Source organism: Sebastes fasciatus, chromosome 6 (genome assembly GCF_043250625.1).
Source record: "Sebastes fasciatus isolate fSebFas1 chromosome 6, fSebFas1.pri, whole genome shotgun sequence".
Lineage (NCBI taxonomy): Eukaryota > Metazoa > Chordata > Actinopteri > Perciformes > Sebastidae > Sebastes > Sebastes fasciatus.
This window is the reverse complement of record NC_133800.1, coordinates 29,402,970-29,423,242: the sequence shown is the minus strand read 5'-3', so window position 1 is coordinate 29,423,242 and position 20,273 is coordinate 29,402,970. Positions and strand designations below refer to the sequence as shown.

General features: G+C 42.0%; 2 protein-coding genes and 1 long non-coding RNA gene across 6 annotated transcripts in view; 1 reads left to right on the top strand and 2 right to left on the bottom strand.

The window, feature by feature from the left end:
* The first annotated feature begins 53 nt into the window (after window positions 1-53).
* Window positions 54-20,273, top strand: part of LOC141769723 (uncharacterized) — a 36,119-nt gene continuing 15,899 nt past the window's right edge. For both annotated transcript variants that reach the window (XR_012594325.1, XR_012594326.1), the window contains exons 1-8: window positions 54-194; window positions 430-534; window positions 5,388-5,479; window positions 5,615-5,682; window positions 5,766-5,960; window positions 6,104-6,205; window positions 6,294-6,398; window positions 19,130-19,222. This is a non-coding gene — a long non-coding RNA (uncharacterized LOC141769723). The remainder of the gene's footprint in view (window positions 195-429; window positions 535-5,387; window positions 5,480-5,614; window positions 5,683-5,765; window positions 5,961-6,103; window positions 6,206-6,293; window positions 6,399-19,129; window positions 19,223-20,273) is intronic.
* LOC141769717 (UDP-glucuronosyltransferase 2C1-like) lies at window positions 93-12,139 on the bottom strand. Of its 3 annotated transcripts, XM_074639090.1 has the most exons (9): window positions 11,967-12,139; window positions 11,009-11,784; window positions 6,715-6,717; window positions 4,260-4,886; window positions 3,892-4,040; window positions 3,608-3,739; window positions 2,595-2,682; window positions 1,454-1,673; window positions 93-675 (listed from the first exon to the last, which is right to left on the bottom strand). In XM_074639090.1, exons 2-9 carry the CDS (start codon window positions 11,730-11,732, stop codon window positions 390-392), a joined length of 2,229 nt encoding a protein of 742 aa, XP_074495191.1. In that variant the 5' UTR covers window positions 11,733-11,784; window positions 11,967-12,139; the 3' UTR covers window positions 93-389. The 3 variants fall into 3 exon arrangements, with proteins under 3 accessions (XP_074495191.1, XP_074495189.1, XP_074495190.1); XM_074639088.1 differs by lacking the exons at window positions 93-675; window positions 1,454-1,673; window positions 2,595-2,682; ... (2 more) ...; window positions 4,260-4,886; window positions 6,715-6,717 and adding exons at window positions 5,961-6,539; window positions 6,886-7,105; window positions 8,590-8,677; window positions 9,817-9,948; window positions 10,101-10,249 and having other exon boundaries at window positions 11,967-12,114; XM_074639089.1 differs by lacking the exons at window positions 93-675; window positions 1,454-1,673; window positions 2,595-2,682; ... (3 more) ...; window positions 6,715-6,717; window positions 11,967-12,139 and adding exons at window positions 5,961-6,539; window positions 6,886-7,105; window positions 8,590-8,677; window positions 9,817-9,948; window positions 10,101-10,249 and having other exon boundaries at window positions 11,009-11,828.
* Window positions 16,082-18,689, bottom strand: tal2 (T-cell acute lymphocytic leukemia 2). Its single transcript, XM_074639096.1, has 2 exons — window positions 18,478-18,689; window positions 16,082-17,350 (listed from the first exon to the last, which is right to left on the bottom strand). The coding sequence occupies exon 2, from the start codon at window positions 17,334-17,336 to the stop codon at window positions 16,998-17,000; it is 339 nt and encodes a 112-aa protein (XP_074495197.1). The 5' UTR covers window positions 17,337-17,350; window positions 18,478-18,689; the 3' UTR covers window positions 16,082-16,997.

The following is a 20,273-nucleotide window of genomic DNA, read 5'->3' as shown; positions in this document are numbered from 1 at the left end:
AGGTGCAGTTATGCAAATTAGAGCACACCTGTCTGCAACTGGTGTAATTACTGGTGATACAAAAAGGAGCAAAATGGAAGAATGAGTGCATGTTTTGGATGATGATACTTTATATGATGATATTTCTCCATGTAGAGGCTAACAATGTTTTTACTTCAGTCTTTTAGGCTAGGCTGACCAAACCTGAGTTTATGGTAAAAAATAAACAAATAATACAACACATGAAATATTGTTTGGAGTTTCACAAGAATACTGGACACTGGAATCAGATTTTCTTTTTTTATCTTTTAAATGTTTTATCCAGGTCATTGTGTTTACATTACATGATTTAGACCAGCAAGACAACCAGGTTGTTTTTTCATCAGTTTTTACCAGCTACATTTCATCAGTTACTCAGCCTTTCTCTTTTTCTTTCCCTTGCTGCCACAGCACCTTCGGAAGCAGAAACTGCAGGTCTTGATGAAGAGGAGTACTAGGAGCAGAACGATGGCGAGGAGGAAGGCCAGGACATCCAGGCTGTGATACTGGTACCAGGTGAGCTCATGGGCCTGGACCCTCAGGTGCTTGGCCCCTTTGTTTCTCATGGTGTACTCGATCCAGAATATCGCCTCATCCAGGGGACTCATTGGTCTGTCATGGTGGATACTAGACAGCCACATGGCGTTCTCTTTGTACCTACGAATGTGGACATACAGGGGTGAAAATGTGAATTAATTTGTGGTTGAAAAGGGGTTGATTTTTTTTTAGTTTCATGTATTTTAAAACTAAAATCTCCAACAGGAAAGCCAATATATGAGGGGAAAAGGCCATCCAGTGGTTTTGTAATTTCTTAATGACCTTCAAACTCTGTCGTATTACATACTACATTAGGCCATGGCTCTTTTATGGCCTGTTGTCAATCTTGCTTCTGTATTATTAATGTGAGCTCTTCAAAAAAGTAAAATGGGAAGAACAAAATGTTCATCCATCTAACCATCCAATTTCTGATGCTTATACGGGGCTGAGTTGTGTTGGCAGCAGACTAGGTAATGTAGCCCAGACGTACCTCACCCCAGCAACGTTTTCCAGCTCCTCCTGGGAAAACCAGAGGCATTCCCAAGACAGATATACAGTATAATCTCTCCTGCCTATTCTGGGTCTACCCCGGGGTCTCCTACCAGGTGGATTTGCCTGGAAACCCTCCAAAGGAAGGCTCCCAGGAGGAATCCTGATCACATGCCGGAACCACCTTAAAGGCACTTTCAGACAGAACGTGACAATGGCACCACTGCCCTCTGAAACCCATGTCCCGTGGCTTGGGAGCTGCGCCCAAATTTCAACCTGGTTGAACTTTGGGCACCAAATCTGCGCCTCCTCTATCCAATCTTCCCAGGAGACTCTCTCATAAAACCATTTGCTTGGTTGCCACGGACATCAGGTCCATGTGTAGCTGCAATAATGTAAAGTAACTTACGATTTGTCATTGATGACAGTATTGAATGCGTCTCTGAGGTCTTCAGTCTTCATGAAGTTCAAGTCCGCGATAATTGCAGCGCCCTTAGCCTTCATATGGACCATGTTGTCTGGCTGATCAGCGAACATGGGGAGGCCCACCATGGGAACACCGTGGTAGATGGCCTCATAGATCCCATTTGTGCCACCATGGGTGATGAAAGCTCTGGTCTTGGGGTGACCTGATAGGGTACCAAAAATTATAAAACATAAATTACTTTCTCCAGTCAAGACAGGCTGTTCAAGCATATATGTAATGTGTTTTCTCTCCTATGTCTGTTTAGGATTTTGTACTGTCAAACTAAATAATGAAAGAAAAAAACAATGTGGGGGATACCCTATTTTATTTAAAGGGACTATTTGTAACTTTCAGAAATGCTTCTTAACAGCGACACCTGTGGCCGTGAAATCAACGAAAGTCAGCGTCGGGCTCGCGCTTGCTCGCTCTCAATATACCTGAACGAGCATCACTAAAAACAGTGAGGCGACACAAGTCAGCTAAAAGCACAATATCACTCTATATTTCAGCTGCTTGGCAGTAATGTTAGCTGACCAGACGAAGGTCTCTCCATGAACATGATTTAGATCTGATCCTAGTGTTGGCTTTTCCTGCCTAAGTGCAGGCTGAAGCAGCGGGGCTCTGCAGCGTGTCTCCCTGCTCTCTCCTCCCGCAGCCGGAAAAAGCAGAGGAGACCGGCACCCGGTCGGTAACGAGAGGGTAACGTTACTAGCTAATGAGCTCCGTCACTTCACAAGACACGGGAAATCTCTGTTGGTCTGGAGGAGCTGCAGCATTTTTTTTCTGCGCAAACGTCCACTGTGCATTCACTAGATATTCTCAGAGCTAAACTAACTCTTCTGCAGTGAGGAGTGAGCGCGCGTTCACGTCTAGAGGTGGAGCGAGCTGAGAACGTGCGCGCTCTCTGAGCGAAGGCAGGCAGGCAGAGTTGGAGAGGCAGCGGCCACACGCGAACGCGCATATGTGAGCGCGCATGTGTGACGACCCGCTACATTTATGCGCATACAAAGTTACAAATAGTCCCTTTAAAAGTAAAAGTCATGAGGATTACTGTCGAAGGCCTGTTTATAACAGCTTTACTTACCCAGTAGGTCATTCTGAGGGATCCAGTCGTATATTCTGGTGTTGGCACCCAGAGTCGCTGGTTTTTCTCCACTGTATCTCCACAGCACCTGTAAACAGTATAAAACACTGTTTAAAAAATTATTTACACGTGTAAAAAGTTACATACAGTCCCTTTTAATAATACATGCTAAAACAATAAAGGAAAACTGTTGTATTTTATTAAAACTACAGTACTTTTATTTGGAAAATGGTTGATCTTTAGTGGTTAACTTAGTGATTTTAGGTAATCTATCCAGTGTGATTTGTTACCATAATTTATTTTTGAAAATTCCATTGCCACCCTTCCAATAAAATCTAAGCCAGCCCTCTAAACGTAAAAGTCTGTCACTGAGTGAGTGATGAAGTTACACCATTGGTCAGTCAAGTTGGAGTTTCCCCATTGGCCATTGCTTTTTCAAAATGGATAGGCATGACAGTGTATCCGCTATTAACGTCTTTGCCTCCGCGATCAATCAGCTGATCCACTTCCTCAATTCATACACGGTCGTTGTTGCTGGGCAACGCCCAATACCACCCGTATTAGGGCCCAGAGCACTGCTCAAGAGCCTGAAAATCATGCCCAAAGTTTTCCAAGACAATTTTCAACGCTGAAATTCTGATAGAATATTCTGATTTCCGATTGGCCCCCCCTTGACGGGTTCTTGGTCCCCGCCGCGCCACCTCATTTAAAAAATCCTGGAATCGCCCCTGTTTTTCTTGCCTTACATCCTGCCCCAATATCCTGATTCCACCAGAAAAAAATGACATGTCGTTGTAACTTTATTACCATTAACTGCAAAATCACGCGTTACTGTTGACCTCCTATTTAATCTAATTAACTTTCAACCCTGCGGCGAGGTTTCACTGAATGCCAGCGTTGTATGAAAATCAATTTTCAATATAAATCATGCTTCAAATTGGGTAATTCTTCACAGTTAACATTTTGTTGCCTTCAAGTGAATTCCAGTTGGCACATAGAGATTGTCCCCTGACCTTTTGTGGGATCTGAGCGAGGGCTGAGGCTATCATGTTTCCCCTCTCTGTAGTAATATTCTTGATGAATGATCCCAAAGTGAAGACCACAATACCGTCGTCTCCAGAACTCTGCACAAATTCCTCCATATCCTGCAAGAAGAGTAACATTATCTCAATGCAAACCAACCAGCATTTTCTTTTCTCTCCTCGGCATTTTAATGGCTTCGTCATTTAAGTCAGGAATACTGTGGATGTGGTATAATAAGAGATTAACAGGCCTGTGATAGTGGAGACAGCCCTACCTCTGGTAAAGGTTTAGCAGGTCTGCAGTGGATCCCACCAACAAATTTGAAGTTGGGAAGGAAAGGACGAGGGAAATCAAAATCCCAATAGGTTCGCATCAACCAGATATCTGCTCTACCCATCATCTCGCAGGCACTGGTGGGTGTTCCTGTCACAATGCAAAAGTAATGGGTGACAGCTATCCATTGAAAAGTATCACCCATACTGGCTAATTTTCAAATTATATTTACTTAAAATATCAAACTGTTGACAAAAGTGATTGGATATAAAATCATTGCAATGAATCCAGAGCTATTCAATCATCATTGGACTTTATGTGGTCCATACAAATGTGTTACACTGTAGTTCTTGTGTCAGAGTTGCTCACCTTTGACTTCAGAGTAATATTTATCGAGTCCTTTCCAAGAAACGTGATCAATCACGACGTCCTGCAGTGCGTAGAAGAGGAAGTTCCACACCCTCTCAGAGAAGTCCATCTGGTCAGTCAGTTTGCTCATAGCCCCGGGGACAAAGGAAGGAGGAGCGGGTAGCTGACCACAATGTCTCTCCCAGTTATGGGCTAGGGAGAAGCGCAGGGAGAAGACCAGCGGGATGCCCAAAATCTCTGCTACTAAGTCACTGCCGGGGAAGATGGGGTCAGCCAGGAGAAGGTCATATTTTCCTGCCTTCAGCTTCTTCATGATGGATTCTGATTTCAGCACGCCGTCCAAATATTTCAAAGAATACTGCTGGTCGACTTTCATCAGATCTATGTATCTGATGTAAATCTGCAAGTAGCTCATGTGATCCATCTCATACATGGAGAAGTGAAGGAACTCCTCAAAAAACTCCTCCATGTTCTCCATTGAGACAGAGACGTTGAAGGGTTCATAGCCAAAGCGAGAAGGCTCACTGGTTTTCATGAACATCGACGTGCTCGGGACCAGAACCGTTACCCGGTGTCCCCTGTCGATCAGCGTATCCAGCACAGGCTTCATGTTAATCCAGTGGCTGCCTTCAGTGTACCACACCAAAATGTTCCCTCCATTTACGCTCCATGTCACACAAAGTACCAGCAGGACACAAACGGAGAGATGCTGCCCCGGCTTCATGGTGCCTGTTTGTTAGGGTGAAAGCTTGCTGTGGCCAGATCCTTTTTAAAACCTGCTCCTAGAAAAATAATCATTAACTAAACAAAGCTGAACTCTGGCTCGTAGCCCTTTGTGCTGCATGGCATATTATATAACGGACCCACCCCAAGAAAGTGGTTAGAGGTAAAAGGTAATGGCTGTAAAGTTAACGGTTTTAACCTGTACCAGAAATCCACAATCTGAAAGTAAAAACAGACTTAAAATCCCCAGATTCTACTTGTGTTATTTCACTTCATCTCTCCACTTCTTTATGCTATTCTCACATTTTATCACTAGAGGGCACACTCAATCTGTGCTGCTGCAATGAGGGTTTCTTTTCTCAGCACATTTCACTCTGATGTTCTCTTCTGTTTTGTTGGTTTAAGCCATCAAGAGGATTTGCTGTCGATGTGGAGCTACGTACTCTGTGAACCAAATGGGCAAACATCCTTTTGGAGGAGTGTAATAACCACTATGGGTAAGGAGTTACGAAAAAAGATGAGTATATACCATCGTTTTATGCTTTAAAAACATCCTAAACGATTCAAAGTGTTTACTACAGCATACAACGTACACCATTAGATCATTGTGTACATTTGTAAACTGTTATCAGGTGGAGTGGAGACCTGCTACAGTTGCTGTGAGGGAGTGATGGGAGCCCCTGGATGTCAGGTGTTTCAGGTAGGAAAAGACAGAGCAAGAGATTATTCCATAACTTGATTCTCTCCTTAAAATTATATATTTTTTTGTCTTGTCTTCACAAGATGCATGTCCACGATGCTCTCAGCCTGGATGGGTTCGTGTCGGCCGTCCCCAGACATCCCTCAGATACGAGCTGTCCTGGGGTCTACTCCTTGGATTGTGAAATAGTGATCAGCTTTTTTTAAAATCTTCCTCACATTGAACACTAAACTCCAACTAATTTGTGGAAGTTTCTTATTAGAAGAAAGAAATCCCTTGTGTGTGATTTTTTTTTTTTTTTCAAAATTACTCCAGAAATTTAATAGTAATGCATGAAGGAAACAATAAAACTGTTCACATATATTAGATGGCAGATACATGGTATTTGTGTACATCAATGTTAACAATGTTTTGACTTCAGTTTTTCAGGCTAGCCTGACTGAACCTGAGTTTATTGTGACAAAACAAGTGAAACAAATAGTACAACAAAATCCTTTGGAGTTTCACAAGAATACTGGACACTGTAAGTAAGTAATTTTTCATCAGTTTTTACCAGCAACATTTCAGTCAGTTACTCAGCTTTTCTCTTCGTCCTTCCCTTTCTGCCGCAGCACCTCCGGAAGCAGAAACTGCAGGTCTTGATGAAGAGGAGTACTAGGAGCAGAACGATGGCGAGGAGGAAGGCCAGGACATCCAGGCTGTGATACTGGTACCAGGTGAGCTCATGGGCCTGGACCCTCAGGTGCTGGGCCCCTTTGTTTCTCATGGTGAACTCGATCCAGAATACCGCCTCATCCCGAGGACTCATTGGTCTGTCGTGGTGGATACTGGACAGCCACATGGTTTTCTCTTTGTACCTATGAATGTGGACATACAAGGGTGAAAATGTGGATCAATGTGCTGCTGTGTATTTTTTATTTTTATACTTTAGTTTATTTGCCTTACCAAGAGTGGGGATAAAAGGGTTGAATTTTTCATGTTTTTTAAAACCTAAATATCCAACAGAAATGCCAATATATGAGGGGAAAAGACCATCTAGTGGTTTTGTCATTTCTCTGTGACCTTGAAACTCTATGGTGTTCATTGAACTCTGTCATACTGCATTACACCATGGCTCCTTTATGGCATGTCCTCAATCTTCCCTCTCTATTATTAATGTTAATACCCTAAAACAAACAAGTGCAAATAGGTAAAAGAACTTACGATTTGTCATTGATGACAGTATTGACTGCGTCTCTAAGGTCTTCAGTCTTCATGAAGTTCAAGTGTAGAGTAATTGCAGCGCCCTTAGCCGTAATATGGACCATGTTGTCTGGCTGGTCACCGAACAGGGGGATGCCCACCATTGGAACACCGTGGTAGATGGCCTCATAAATCCCATTTGTGCCACCATGGGTGATGAAAGCTCTGGTCTTTGGGTGACCTGATAGAGTACCAAAAATCATGGAACATACTTTACTTTCTCCAGTCAAGACAGACGTCTTTTCACTTCTGTATGATGTGACCACTATAAACGTATATACTGAACATTACTTGTGAGTGGAAGCTGGCTGGATCAGATCCTATAGAGACTTTTGAAATGCTGCAGAAAGTGATAATCATACACACAAGCCCCTATCTCATAGATTTGTGCTTTTAGTACACCTTTTAGAAACTTCGTCATTGTTGGTCCAAGTCAGGCACAATCTCAGAACCCATCGGCTATCGGTCTGACGACAATTCAGCCTCTGGGGGCGACAGCCAATATTTCGGGGGTTCCGGTATAGCCAGAGGATATCCGTGCTAAGACTTCCTTTTCAGTGCATTGGTCACTGTGTTTACAGCAAGCCCCCAGGAAGTGCGCCGGTCGTCGATCCTGACTTTCGTAGTGGCTAAACGGCGGTACTGCAACTTCTGGTCAGTCACGTGATGCATTGGGCCCAAAAATACTTTTTCCCATAGACTTACATTGGGAAAGAGACGTCTGTAACTCAGGATAATTTTTTTTGAGGTGAATCAACTCCACAGTATGAACACTCTAATAGCCCTTATTTAAAAAACTACGTTTTTAAAGTTGTAAAACGCACTAATAGCCGGATACAGTTATTTCCCTTCCTCCGTTCATGTGAGTGAGACCCAGACCGAGGCTGGAGCGCAAGCCGTGACGACGGCGTGACGTTAGGACCCTGTGACCAAGTCATGTGACCGAGCGGACGCTACTCCGCCAAAATCCGTGTACTTTTCCATACGGAAGTCGAGCCATTTGGCTTCATGCGCCAATGAGCAACTCTCATAGGAATGACCGGGGTCCCGCCTCCAACGCTGGATGCAGTTCTTTTAATACATCCATGGTTTACAGTCCCATTAGCAACTTGAGACGTGAGAATGTTGTTGAGAGATGATGTCTATGACTGGATTGTTTCATAAGAAGCCAGTTTACAAGCTAATGGTAAGCTAATAGAAAGCTAAATCGTTGTCAGACGATAGCAGATAGGTTCCGAGATTGAGTTTCGGCCAATGCGTTCCGCCTCTTTTGCCCTCCCCATAAACTGTTAACCTGCATTCAACCAAAACCCCCTCAAACGTGATTGGTCAATACCACTCGGACTACAAACAGAAACCAGAACACTTCCGATACCAAAATCTTGTCCCGTTGCTTACAGATTTTGCATTCATATGCAGATATTTGTTTATAGAGATTAAGTCAGGCATAAGATGTGTCCCAGTTACTACATACAACTTACCAAAGCTAATCAGGTTTTGAGTATGAAAACTTCACCAAAACATTCTTACTGTATTTTCCCTCCTACTGTATGTCCCTTTAGGATTTTGTACTGTCAAACTAAATAGTGAAAAAAATGTTTCATTTACAAGTGAAAGTCATGAAGATCGCTGTCGAAGGCCTGCTTTTATAAAAGCTTGACTTACCAAGTAGGTCATTCTGAGGGAGCCATTCGTATATTCTGGTATTGGCACCTAGAGTCGCTGGTTTTTCTCCACTGTACCTCCACAACACCTATAAACAACAGTAAAAACACTTAAATTAAATTAAATTAAGAATAATACAGTGCTAATTCTGTTTCATAATACTGTATACTGCATAGAAGTATAAATAATTAAATAATACATGATAAAATAAAGTCAGTTAAAAAAAGTAGTTGTATTTTATAACAAACGTTTTTAATAGGAAAATGGTCTATCTTTGGTGATTAATGTGGTTTAAGGTAATCTATCTAATGTGATTTGGTAGCATAATTTATTTTGAAAATCCCATCTCCACCCTTCCCATCCAATCTTTTAAATGGTATACTGTATATTCTTTACACTTTTAATTGTTTCTCCTTGCCTTACGCCCTGTCCTACTACTATCTTGATTCAACCTGAAAAATGTCATGTCACTCTAACTTTATTACCATTTATTTCAAATCACATGCTGCTGCTGCTGACCTCATACCTCATCATAAACTGATTAACTCGTTGGTTTCATTGAATGCCAGCGTGGTATGAAAATCAATTTGAGACATTAAACTTGCTTCAGATGGGTAATCCATCAGTTTTCAATATGTTGCCTGTGTTTTGTTAGTTGCGTAGCATTACACACGCACAAGCAGGACCTATACACATGCATTAATATTATGTAGAGTGGGCTGCCCTTATAGGATCCAGTGTTTCCCCTACCATTCCCGCCCCCCTGAAAGAAAGAAACAAATTATTTAATTTACCTAAACACTTGTTTCATTTCAGCTCAGTGTGAGAGTCTTTACTGCATTATGATGTCATTTACAGTCATGCTAGTGCATGAAGATGCACCGGCCAGCAGTTCCCATGATCTTGACTACATTCACTCAATCACTATAATTTTCATTATGAATTTGGGTTGTCCGTCCGTCCGTTTCTGGAGCATGTATGGTCTATAACAGAGATACACTTGTCAACATCGGAGAAGGAAGAGCGGGGATTGGATTAAGTTCAGCGGACCTTGAGTTGATCGCTGCCCATGCCATTTTCCAGACTCGTTTGTATTGGTGATGCTTGGTGCTCAAATGCAGTCAAAGTTGATGAACAAAGTTTCCCTGATTGCAAATTTTAAATGATGCTGGCCATATTATCTGCCCAGAGAAATGAACCTTTAACACATACAAGTTGTCCTCTGACCTTTTGTGGGATCTGAGCGAGGGCTGCAGCTATCATATTCCCCTTCTCTGTAGTGATGTTCTTGATCAATGATCCCAAACTGAAGACCACAATGCCAGCGTCTCCAGAACTCTGCACAAACTCCTCCATATCCTGCAAGAAGAGTAACATTATCTCAATGCAAACCAACCAGCATTTTCTTTTATTTCTTCAACATTTTAATGGCTTTATTGTTTCAGTCAGTAATACTGTGGATTTGGTGTAATAAGAGATTAACAGGCCTGTGATAGTGGAGACAGCCCTACCTCTGGTAAAGGTTTAGCAGGACGGCAGTGGATCCCACCAACAAATTTGAAGTTAGGGAGGAAAGGACGAGGGAAATCAAAATCCCAATAGGTTCGCATCAACCAGATATCTGCTTTACCCATCATCTCGCAGGCACTGGTGGGTGTTCCTGTCACAATGCAAAAGTAATGGGTGATATGTATCACCAATATTTCAGATAGCCTTTTTTCATGTTTTATTTACTTATAGAGAAAAAAATATAAAAAGAGATTTTTGCAGAGATTTGAGTGTGGATGCTTTTTTCATTAATCTTATTTTCTTAAATATACACCATCGACCGCACCGTTTTTCTCTCCCGCCATGAATCCTCCTTCAACATCACTGGTACTGCCCTCTCCTGGCTAAGGTCATATCTCACAAACAGACAACAGTTCATCAACATCGACAACTGCACCTCCTCCCCTACTCTATCCCAAGGTGTCCCGCAGGGTTCGGTGCTTGGTCCTCTCCTGTTCATCCCCTACCTGCTACCCCTTGGTAACATCATACGCCGTTGTGGCCTCCACCTCCACTGCTATGCCGATGACATCCATCTCTACATTTCCACAAAATCCATCACTGCTACACACTCCGCTCTGACCAACTGCCTCACTGAAATTAAATCATGGATGCAAATCAACTTCCTCAAACTCAACTGTGTTAAATCAGACATGATCATCATAGGTCCCAAATCTCTCACCAAAACCACTCTCAACTTCTACCTCACCATCGACAACTCCACTCTGTCTCCATCCACTCACATCCGCAACCTCGGAGTCATTAAAGTGTTGATAAAAGTGACTGGATGTAAAAGTATTGCAATTAATCCAATCACCATTGGACTTTATGTGATCCTTAGAATGTATTGTTAAACACAGTTGTTGCTCACCTTTGACTTCAGTGTAATATTTATCGAGGTCTTTCCAAAAAATGTGATTCAGCACAACATCCTGCAGTGCGTAGAAGAGGAGGTTCCACAGTCTCTCAGAGAAGTCCATTTTGTCAGTCAGTTTGCTCATAGCACCGGGGACAAAGGAAGGAGGAGCGGGTAGCTGACCACAATATCTCTCCCAATGACTGGCTAGGGAGAAGCGCAGGGAGAAGACCAGGGGGATGCCCAAAATCTCTGCTACTAAGTCACTGCCGGGGAAGACGGGGTCAGCCAGGAGAAGTTCATATTTTCCCTCTTTCAGCTTCTTCATGATGGATTCTGATTTCAGCACGCCGTCCAAATATTTCAAACCATGCTGCTGGTTGGTTTTCATTATATCCATGAATTTGATGTAAATCTGCAAGTAGCTCATGTGATCCATCTCATACATGGAGAAATGAAAGAAGTCTTTTTGGAACTCCTCCATGGTCTCCATTGAGACAGAGACGTTGAAGGGTTCGTAGCCAAAGCGAGAAGGCTCACTGGTTTTCATGTACAACGACGTGCTCGGGACCAGAACCGTTACCCGGTGTCCCCTGTCGATCAGCGTCTCTAGCACAGGCTTCATGTTAATCCAGTGGCTGCCGTCAGTGTACCACACCAAAATGTTCCCTCCATTTACGCTCCATGTCACACAAAGTACCAGCAGGACACAAACGGAGAGACGCTGCCCCGGCTTCATGGTGCCTGTTTGTCCGGACGAAAGCTTGCTGTGGCCAGATCCTTTTTAGAACCTGCTCATACAGTAGAAACATAATCATTAACTAAACAAAGCTGAACTCTGACTCATCGCCCTTCTTTGTGCTGCATGGCATATTATATAACAGATCCGCCCTCGTATAGCAAGTGGTTACAGGCAAAAAGTAATGACTGTAAAGTTAACAGTCAGTATTAAACAAACAAAGTGGTCTCTAACCTGTACTGGAAATCCAAAAACAGAGAGTAAAAACAGACTTCAGAATCCCAGATTCTAGTTGTTTCTGTGGGGAGATCGAGTGAAATAACACAGCCGGATAATGACTTCAGCCAAGTGTGCTTGGACACACTGGAGTAATCCGAGAGGATGTTGTGTGTGCTTGCGGGTGCCTGTGCAAGAATTTCCCTGCAAGTGTAGGCGTGCAAGTGTGACCAAAGATGTGTCGTTTTTTGTGTGAGGGGGAATGCTTTAAAGGCACATTTCAAAAGTAACAGGAGAGACTTCAGAGACCAGGTCCAAAGCACACTGGAGCACACTGATATAATGTAAGGCAATCAACTTTATTAGAAGAATAATGCTTCAGCAGGCCTACTTTTCCTTGTGAAACGGTTGAAGCGCGTCTAACCTCCTTTCCTATAAATTACATTGATATAAATATAAATAATAATGAAGGTGGTGGGATGAGGAGAGACCAGTGCATATTTTATGTCTGAAAACTCTGGCAGCTGACTTTATGAAACTCAACAAATTAAGAAGAAATTTAAAAACATTATATCCCATTCACATCAGTAAAAAAGTGGTTTGATAAAGTTTAAACCTCATCCTACAAACCTATTTAACATACTAGGACTACCAACTGAATAAAATATAGCATACAACCATCATTGGAAAATGTTTCTTGCTCCAAAGGGGGAAAGTCTGAGAATCACTGGTTTGTGACCAAATACCTGAAGAACTAATGGCATTCCCATCAGCCTCAGCTTTACTTTGTGTCGTGCTAATTAGAAAATATTAGCATGCTAACATTTCAAACATAAATATTATACGTGCTAAACATCAGCATGTTAACGGTGTCATTGTAAGCATGTTAGCATGTTGATGTGACTCTTGTTTTAGAGATGCATCTAGCAGGAGAATGAGGCAGCTGATTGCAGAAACCGGCTGGGGCCACAGGGGTCAGCTCGGTGTGAATATTCGGGAGGCGGGGGTTGTCGACCTTGCCTTTAGGAATCAGTGGCGTTGAGGCTGTGCTGTTCTTGGGAAATGTCACCTGCGACTGTTTGGGCGTCTAATTCTTAACTCTGGGTACTTTGGCCCCCTCATTAACATTGTAGATTCCTTTTAATGGTGGATTCAGGAGCGTCTGGAAAAACAATAAGCATTTGAATATTGAATTCAATGCCCTGTTGAGGGAGTCAGTGGCCATTCAGAGTGTGTAAGTGTATACCATTTCGTCCTCAGACCTCCCCTGGTGGTACAGAGGACGTGCGAGAGAGACTAATGATATCAGGGTGTTGCATACAATTGCATAATTATTGAGTAAATGTTGAATTCCAGAGAAAATTAAATACAACCTACGCTTCCATCTCTACATTCCTGCTGCTTCCTCTCCTTCTGTCCTCCTTCCTCGCTCTGTCTTTCCACCACAGGGTAAGGGTTACAGCGTATTGCTTTTTGAAGTAGACATTTGCATAATCAGATTAGGATGCGTGATTGTCAGTGGGCTCCCCCATCAGTGGGTGCTCCAGAGAAGAGAGGGTGCTGTCCAGCCCAACAATGGATGACTCCCCTCCTCTCTCTCTCACCCTCCAACCAGCCTGCACCTGCATCCCACCCACCCATCCGGGCTGCAGGTCGGCAGCCGCGGCGGCAGTCAACACTTGGACTTGCAGCCGCGGAGGGGTGAGAAGAGAGAGAGAGCGAGAGGAAAAGGGAAGAAGGAGGGGGTGCAAGTGCATGACGGGAGTGGGAGGGCAGGGGTTGAGCTGAGATATTTAAACATGCAGAGTGTGAATTGGCTTTAAGGGGATAAAGAGCTCAGGGCCTATCGGTTGGCACCCAACTCCAGAAATTCTTTTTCATGGGCGCCTCAGCCGGGAGAGCGAGGGGCTGCCTGCACTGATCTGGCCCATTGTGATAACAGATTCAGACAGTGTGCTAGACGCTGATAAGGAAATGTGCTCTCAATAGACGATTACCCACATACTTGGGAGAGAATAGTCAATCAGGCAAATATACTTGGTGGAGGGAATGAGAAGCGTACAGATTTGTTATTATTTTCAATGCAGGGTTTCATAATCCTGCTAGAAAGTTAAGGTCAGAGTAATGCTCCTACTGTGATTGGGCGATTTCTGTAAATAAGGTGCATCAGCAAAACGCATTTCACAGCCTGACAACATGGATGCAAAAGCTGTCACATGCCTTCCTATCCAGTTTCAAATAATGACTGAATAATTGAACATTAGGGAGTGTGAAATACACCAAAAACATGCAACATACAATATTGCATCTCCTATTACCAGGAAGTCCAGCTATTAATAACCACACTATTTTTATTTCAGTTCACCATGAAATTGCTCAATTCACTGTGAAATTGCACAAGAGGTAAATAGCTCTCAAATTCATGTTTTTGGAGAGACAGTTCTGCCGCTGTACAGTTGTTTCCACTCTCCCAGTTCAATATGATTTATGTTTGCAGGATTACAAAGAGTCACCTGTCAGTTCCCACAGGCCTCCAGTCAGTATGTCCAGCTGCCCTCTGCTCCGTTTACACACCATTAGCCAGAGTTTAACAGCCGCAGTGAAAGCGCCCGAAACCAACTCACTGTTTACTCTTCAGCTCAGTTAGTTGCAGCCTTTTTGCCTGAAAACGGGGCACATTTTCAACAGTCACAATAGGCGATTAGACATGTAAATGTCTGACCTCGGGTTTAAATGACAAGCAACGGGACGGGTGCAAACAAATCTGCTGATATTGGAACTAGAGCTGAAACACGTAGTCCGTTAATCAGTTTGTCGATTGACAGAAAACTATTTTGATAATCGATTTGGCGCTTATGTAATTTAATGAGCAAAAATTACAAATATTTTCTGGTAGTAGCTGCTTTTCTCTGTTTTATATTATTATAAACTGAATATCATTTTGTTTTGGACTGTTGGTCCGACAAAACAAGTCATTTGAAGAAAAATTATAATGGGGATTTTTCACTATTTTCTGATTTACAGACTAATTAATTAATCGATTAATATTGATAGACCAATTAATTGCTTAATTGATAAAATGATAGATTAATAATAATAATAATAATAATCATACATTTTAGCCCTAATGTGAACTATAGTTAATTTTCATCTATTATTTTTTTTAATAGTTTGATTGCATTTCCCATAAAAAGCATTTATCTAATTGCACAGTAACATTTCGTAAATTTGGATTTTAGAGTTTACGTGGACGATTCAAATCTAACGGGAATGAATTTGTGTTTTCTGTCATTTCTCTTGTTTCTTTTCAAGTAATTCCTGCCTTTACACTTAACAGTTATGACTGCAGTGCCGTCTAATACCGCGTGTAACAACAAAGTGACGTCTTCCTTAAGAAAACTCCATCTGCACGTTGGTCAACTGGACAGCGTTTGACTGCAGAATGACCTCCGATCCCCGGGGTCACAAGTTAAGCTGTCACTTTCGGTGCTCTTCTAACAGACTACTGGTCAGTGGACAGAGAGCAGAGGTCAGCTTTGTGTCCACACGGCCATCACAGGACTTGTGGACAAATGTTTGTGGGCTTATTGAGCACGAACAAAGAGGCAGCAGCTCTACTCTTAACTTCACATCAGTTGTCTTTCTCACAGTGTGAAATAATTTCTAATAGTGTGTCCCAATTCCACACTACCTACTAATTGTATACAGTATATACTAATTCTCAGTATAGTACATTTCTGCAGTTAGTGTACAAAAAATCAACGTACTAAACCGTTTTATACTAGCAGGAAATGATACAGTATTGGTGCTGATGCATGTCAACGTTTTTCCAAGGATTTAAGTTTTTCTTTTTGTTTTATTAGATATTCCTGGTGCTGTCTTTTTTCCATTTCCATTGTGCATTGCATTGTTGGACAATCGTGTCCTTCAACACTAAAAAATCCGTTGTTTTAGTATGCATACTGATTGTTTTGAGTACACTTGTGTCATTTTTTCAGTACAGTTCAAAACAGGCTTTTTAGATTTAGTAAATAATTTGGAGTCTACTCAGTAATTCAGTGTTTCCTGCTGTAAAAATTACGAATGATTTGAGTCACCTCTTTCATTAAAAAGATTCAGAAAGTGTTTTATTAACAAATCATTTATTAAATAAATAGTTCAAATAAATAAATAACACTGTATATTCACAAGCACACCAAAATAAATTACAAAAGAGGTATCAGAAGATAATTAGCACAATCAATTCATAATCTTTGGCTATATGACATGCGTATTTTACAAAAACTCAAATGAAAACACATTTAAATTAGAGAAGATATTTGTGTGGTGACGCATGTAATTACTGAAAGAGGATTGTCAGTTTTGCCGAAATTCTTCAATTTGCCCAATCCTAAGAATCACAATCAACAAATACTGAACACTGTTGAGTGAAAAACAGCAGAAGTCTTTCACAGAACAGATTCTTCTGAAGTCGCATAACCTTGCTAAATGAAAATAAAGGTCAGATTTAGTCTTCTCAAGAAAAAAAAGCATGTCGATTTATAAAAAAAAGAAAAGAAAAAAAAAAGTGCCCTTGGCTATTTTGAGACGATTGCAGTCTGGAGAATTGGCTGAGCCATTATCTATTCAAATGCTGAATCTATTGCTTGAAATGAGAAATTCCTTAATCCCCTCCATTTTCCTCATCGGCAAAACACCCTGTCATTGCAAAACTAAATTAGTTCCAGGCCGGCCGGCAACAAGGAATATTAACACGAAGACATGAAGGGAATATTGTACATCCAGGTTTTTACACATCCATGCAGAATACAAATTAATTTTCACCCCATATTTCAACACTGATCAGCGTGGAGGCTGTGCCCACATTTTCAGCCATGTTTGGAGTCCACAAATATCACACAATATTGCATCGTCTGCATTGAAACACGAGTCACACACGGGTGACAAATGCAGAGACAAAAATGAGTCTTGAGGAAGGACAAGATCAGTTTTTTAAACCCAGAGAAAGGGTCCACTCAGGAGTTTCTTTTTGTTGTGTGTTTTGTCGTTCTACCAGGCCTCGGAGCTGTCGCAGCTGGATCCAGGTGACGGGACTTCTGTGTCGCTGGTCAGGGCCCAGGGGTGTGGAGGGGAGATCAGTTGCTCCATGTTTCCTCTGAGGAAGGTGAGCAGAGCGGTGGGGGAGTGGCTGGCCGGCTGGCCGGTCTGGCTCTCCAGCAGCTGCACCAGGAAGGTGATGTAGCGCATGGCCAGACGCAGGATCTCGTTCTTGCTCAGCTTCTTCTCTGGAGGATGGGTGGGGATGAGCTTGCGGAGCTCGGCGAAGGCGGTGTTGACGTTGTGCTGGCGCCAGCGCTCCCTTGTGTTGGTGAACACCTTTCTGGTCATGGTGCTGAGTAGAGCTGCAACGATTAGTCGATTTATTGATTAGTCGATTGACAGAAAACGATCCAGCAACTATTTTGATAATTGAATAATCGTTTTAATCATTTTTACAGCAAAAATGACAAACGGGAAGATTTTATCTTTGTCTTTGTCATACACGACAGTAAACTGAGTATCTTTTGGGTTTTGGATGTCACATTTGGCTGTGGGAAATTATAAAGCTCATTTTTCACTATTTCTTTTTTTTTACATTTTATATACAAAAGACAACTAAAATAATCTGTAGATTAATTAATAATAGAAATAATCCTAGTTCTGAGGTGACTGACTGGAAGGAGAAAGTAATGTTATTGTACGTCAGGACGGAAACTGGCCACCTTACTGTAGTTTTTTGCACAAAATGTACAGGTATTGATAGGAGTTATTTCTAAAATCCTACAAGAAACATTTACCAGATATACATTTTGTCATGTGCTGCTTCTTTCTGCAAAATACAACCCTGATATTTTTCCTAATTTTGTTATAAATTGATATTCCGTCATATTCAAAAGGTTGTTTGGCTCGTACCCGGCTTTCACTTTAAATATAGATTTTGCAAATGCATTAACCCACACTGCAGTATTTAGCATTCACAAGCCGTTTATAAACATTTAATAGATGGTTTATAACACACTATAATGTCGCAGATATTTGTCATTTTAAACTCCTCCTGTTGGCACCCACAGGTGTATTAACAGATAAAGAATGGCAATATAGTAAAACACATGTTTTAATATGAGAGGTTATAACTGCTGACAAATAATGTACATTAATAAACACTAAAAAATGTAAGTTACAACTACATTATAGTGCATTATATGTCATTCATTAAATGTTTACATAGTGCTATTAAATGACAAATAGGGGGTAACGTGTTACCAAATGTGTTTTTAAGAGACATTCTGGTTAAATAAAGGCTGTGCTACAAAATTATCATTATAAATTATCATTATAAACAGATAATTTGATCTTCCAATCTGGTATAAATGCACAACATCTCCTTGTATTACACCCTTGTTGATTAATTATCTACTTGACCCGAGTGGAAACACATGGCCTGAAGGGGAAAAGAAAGAAATGCTTCAATATACCACAAATGTCTCACCTGTATATGTGTAGAAATGTGCAGAAATCTCAGTCGCAGAGTTGTCCTCCGCAGGTCATCCAGGAGTGTCCAGCAGTCCGGTGTGAATGTCCACTCAGTTGTGTCTTCTCATGCTCGCTGAGAGATCCTTGTGAGCGAGAGGGAAGGAGAGACTAAAAGAGAAAGAGAGAGTATGAGGGAGGGAGGGATGGGGTAAGACTGCCGCATGCTCGCATCCCACATTTTATAGCAGGGTGAACCCTATTGTGTGACGTGTGCTGTCGTGGAGCCTCTGTGGCATTGTGTGTGTGTGTGTGTGTGAGGTTGGTGTTAACTGAGGAGTGATTGTCAAAACACACCCCCTCCTCTTCTATCATTTAGAACCAATGGAGGTGGCTGTATCATTACATTGTCCATAAATCATCACTTTAAATGATTTTCATAGGTGTTTCTGCGCAACATTTGAAGGGATTCTGGGTCTTTTTTTCCCCCTCAACAGCCTTTTAAGTGACTATTCGTTGCTGCTTTTATGATTCATTGCTCATTTAATCCTTGAAGGTTGGCACTAAAGGTGACAAATACATTCCCATTGAAGTGAAACTGAGACGTTCATCTCTCTGATCCTTCTCTTACTGCTGTGGACACTTGTTCCTTTCTGTTTCTCTGACATTAGGCATGGACAGCCCACCGTCCCCGCTACCGTGGAAAAGACCTTGATATCGCTGCCTGCTCTGCTATTGAATTCAGCCTGATTGGGCCACAAAAGGTAAAAATACCATATCCAGATTGACAGTTGAACAATATGGGTTTTGTTATGACTATGGTAATCTTGTTGAGCCATTCCAAGGGGCCACACATAAATTACAGCGTCCTGACTCACCTCTCTCCAACCACTCCTCTCTCTCTCTCCCCCCTACTCTGCCTCCCACTTTCAACCTCCGTTCAGATAAAAAAAACAAGTCTAGTTTAACCAATTGTCACTGTTCCTTTTACACCCTTCAAGTGTTGTTTCAAAGACGCAGCCTTCCATAAAAGTCTCTGTGTGGAGTAGGAATTTACATAATCCGATTAGGGGCTGGGATTAGCCCCGGGCCTGGAGAACAGGCCCGATGGGGGCCGTTTTCTGAATCGGCCATTCATGGGCCCCGCTGCACGTCCAAGAGGCTGCACCTGCAGGCCAGGCGCCACCGCCGCTCTCTGGCTCCATCCAGCCTCCACTGCAGGCTGACGGTCTGCAGACACACTCACTCTAGCCGCTATGTCAGTTACCTTTCACCACACCTACAAGGCCAGGTGAAGATTATACCTGATTTGTTGTAATTTATCTGTCATGCTGGTTGGAGCAGAATGATAAGCTATGATGCCACTTGTGGAATAAATTACGTTGAATTAAAGGGACAGTGTGTAGGATGTGGTGGCATCTAGTGGTGTGGTTGCAGATTGCAACCAACTGAGTTCCCCTCCGCTCACTCCTCCCTTTCCAAGACTGCGGTAACATGAGCCGCAGAGTGCAAAACCGTGGTAACTAGAGCTGTGTATTGGCAATAATCTGGCGATACGATATGTATCATGATACAGGGGTAACAATTCAATATATTGCGATATACTGTGATACTGTAAGCAAGGCGATATGTTGCAATTTAAAAAAACAAACGAATTTTAGTAAAACTGTCATCGTATAAAGAACACACCAGAAATGAGCCATTTTAGAATAAGCAAAAATATTTAGCCTCCTTCATGACAAGCTAGTATGACATGGTTGGTACCAATGGTTTCCTTCCTTCCTTTCTAGTTTCATATGATGCCAGTATTGTACC

Excerpts from the sequence above, each read along its gene's own strand:
- tal2 (XM_074639096.1), bottom strand. The coding sequence starts at position 17,336 with ATGACCAGAAAGGTGTTCACCAACACAAGGGAGCGCTGGCGCCAGCAC.
- LOC141769717 (XM_074639090.1), bottom strand. The coding sequence starts at position 11,732 with ATGAAGCCGGGGCAGCGTCTCTCCGTTTGTGTCCTGCTGGTACTTTGT. Across the intron at positions 4,041-4,259 it reads ATATTACTCTGAAGTCAAAG|GAACACCCACCAGTGCCTGC; the intron begins GTGAGCAACTCT and ends GCATTGTGACAG. Across the intron at positions 2,683-3,607 it reads TCGCTCAGATCCCACAAAAG|GTGCTGTGGAGATACAGTGG; the intron begins GTCAGGGGACAA and ends TACTGTTTACAG.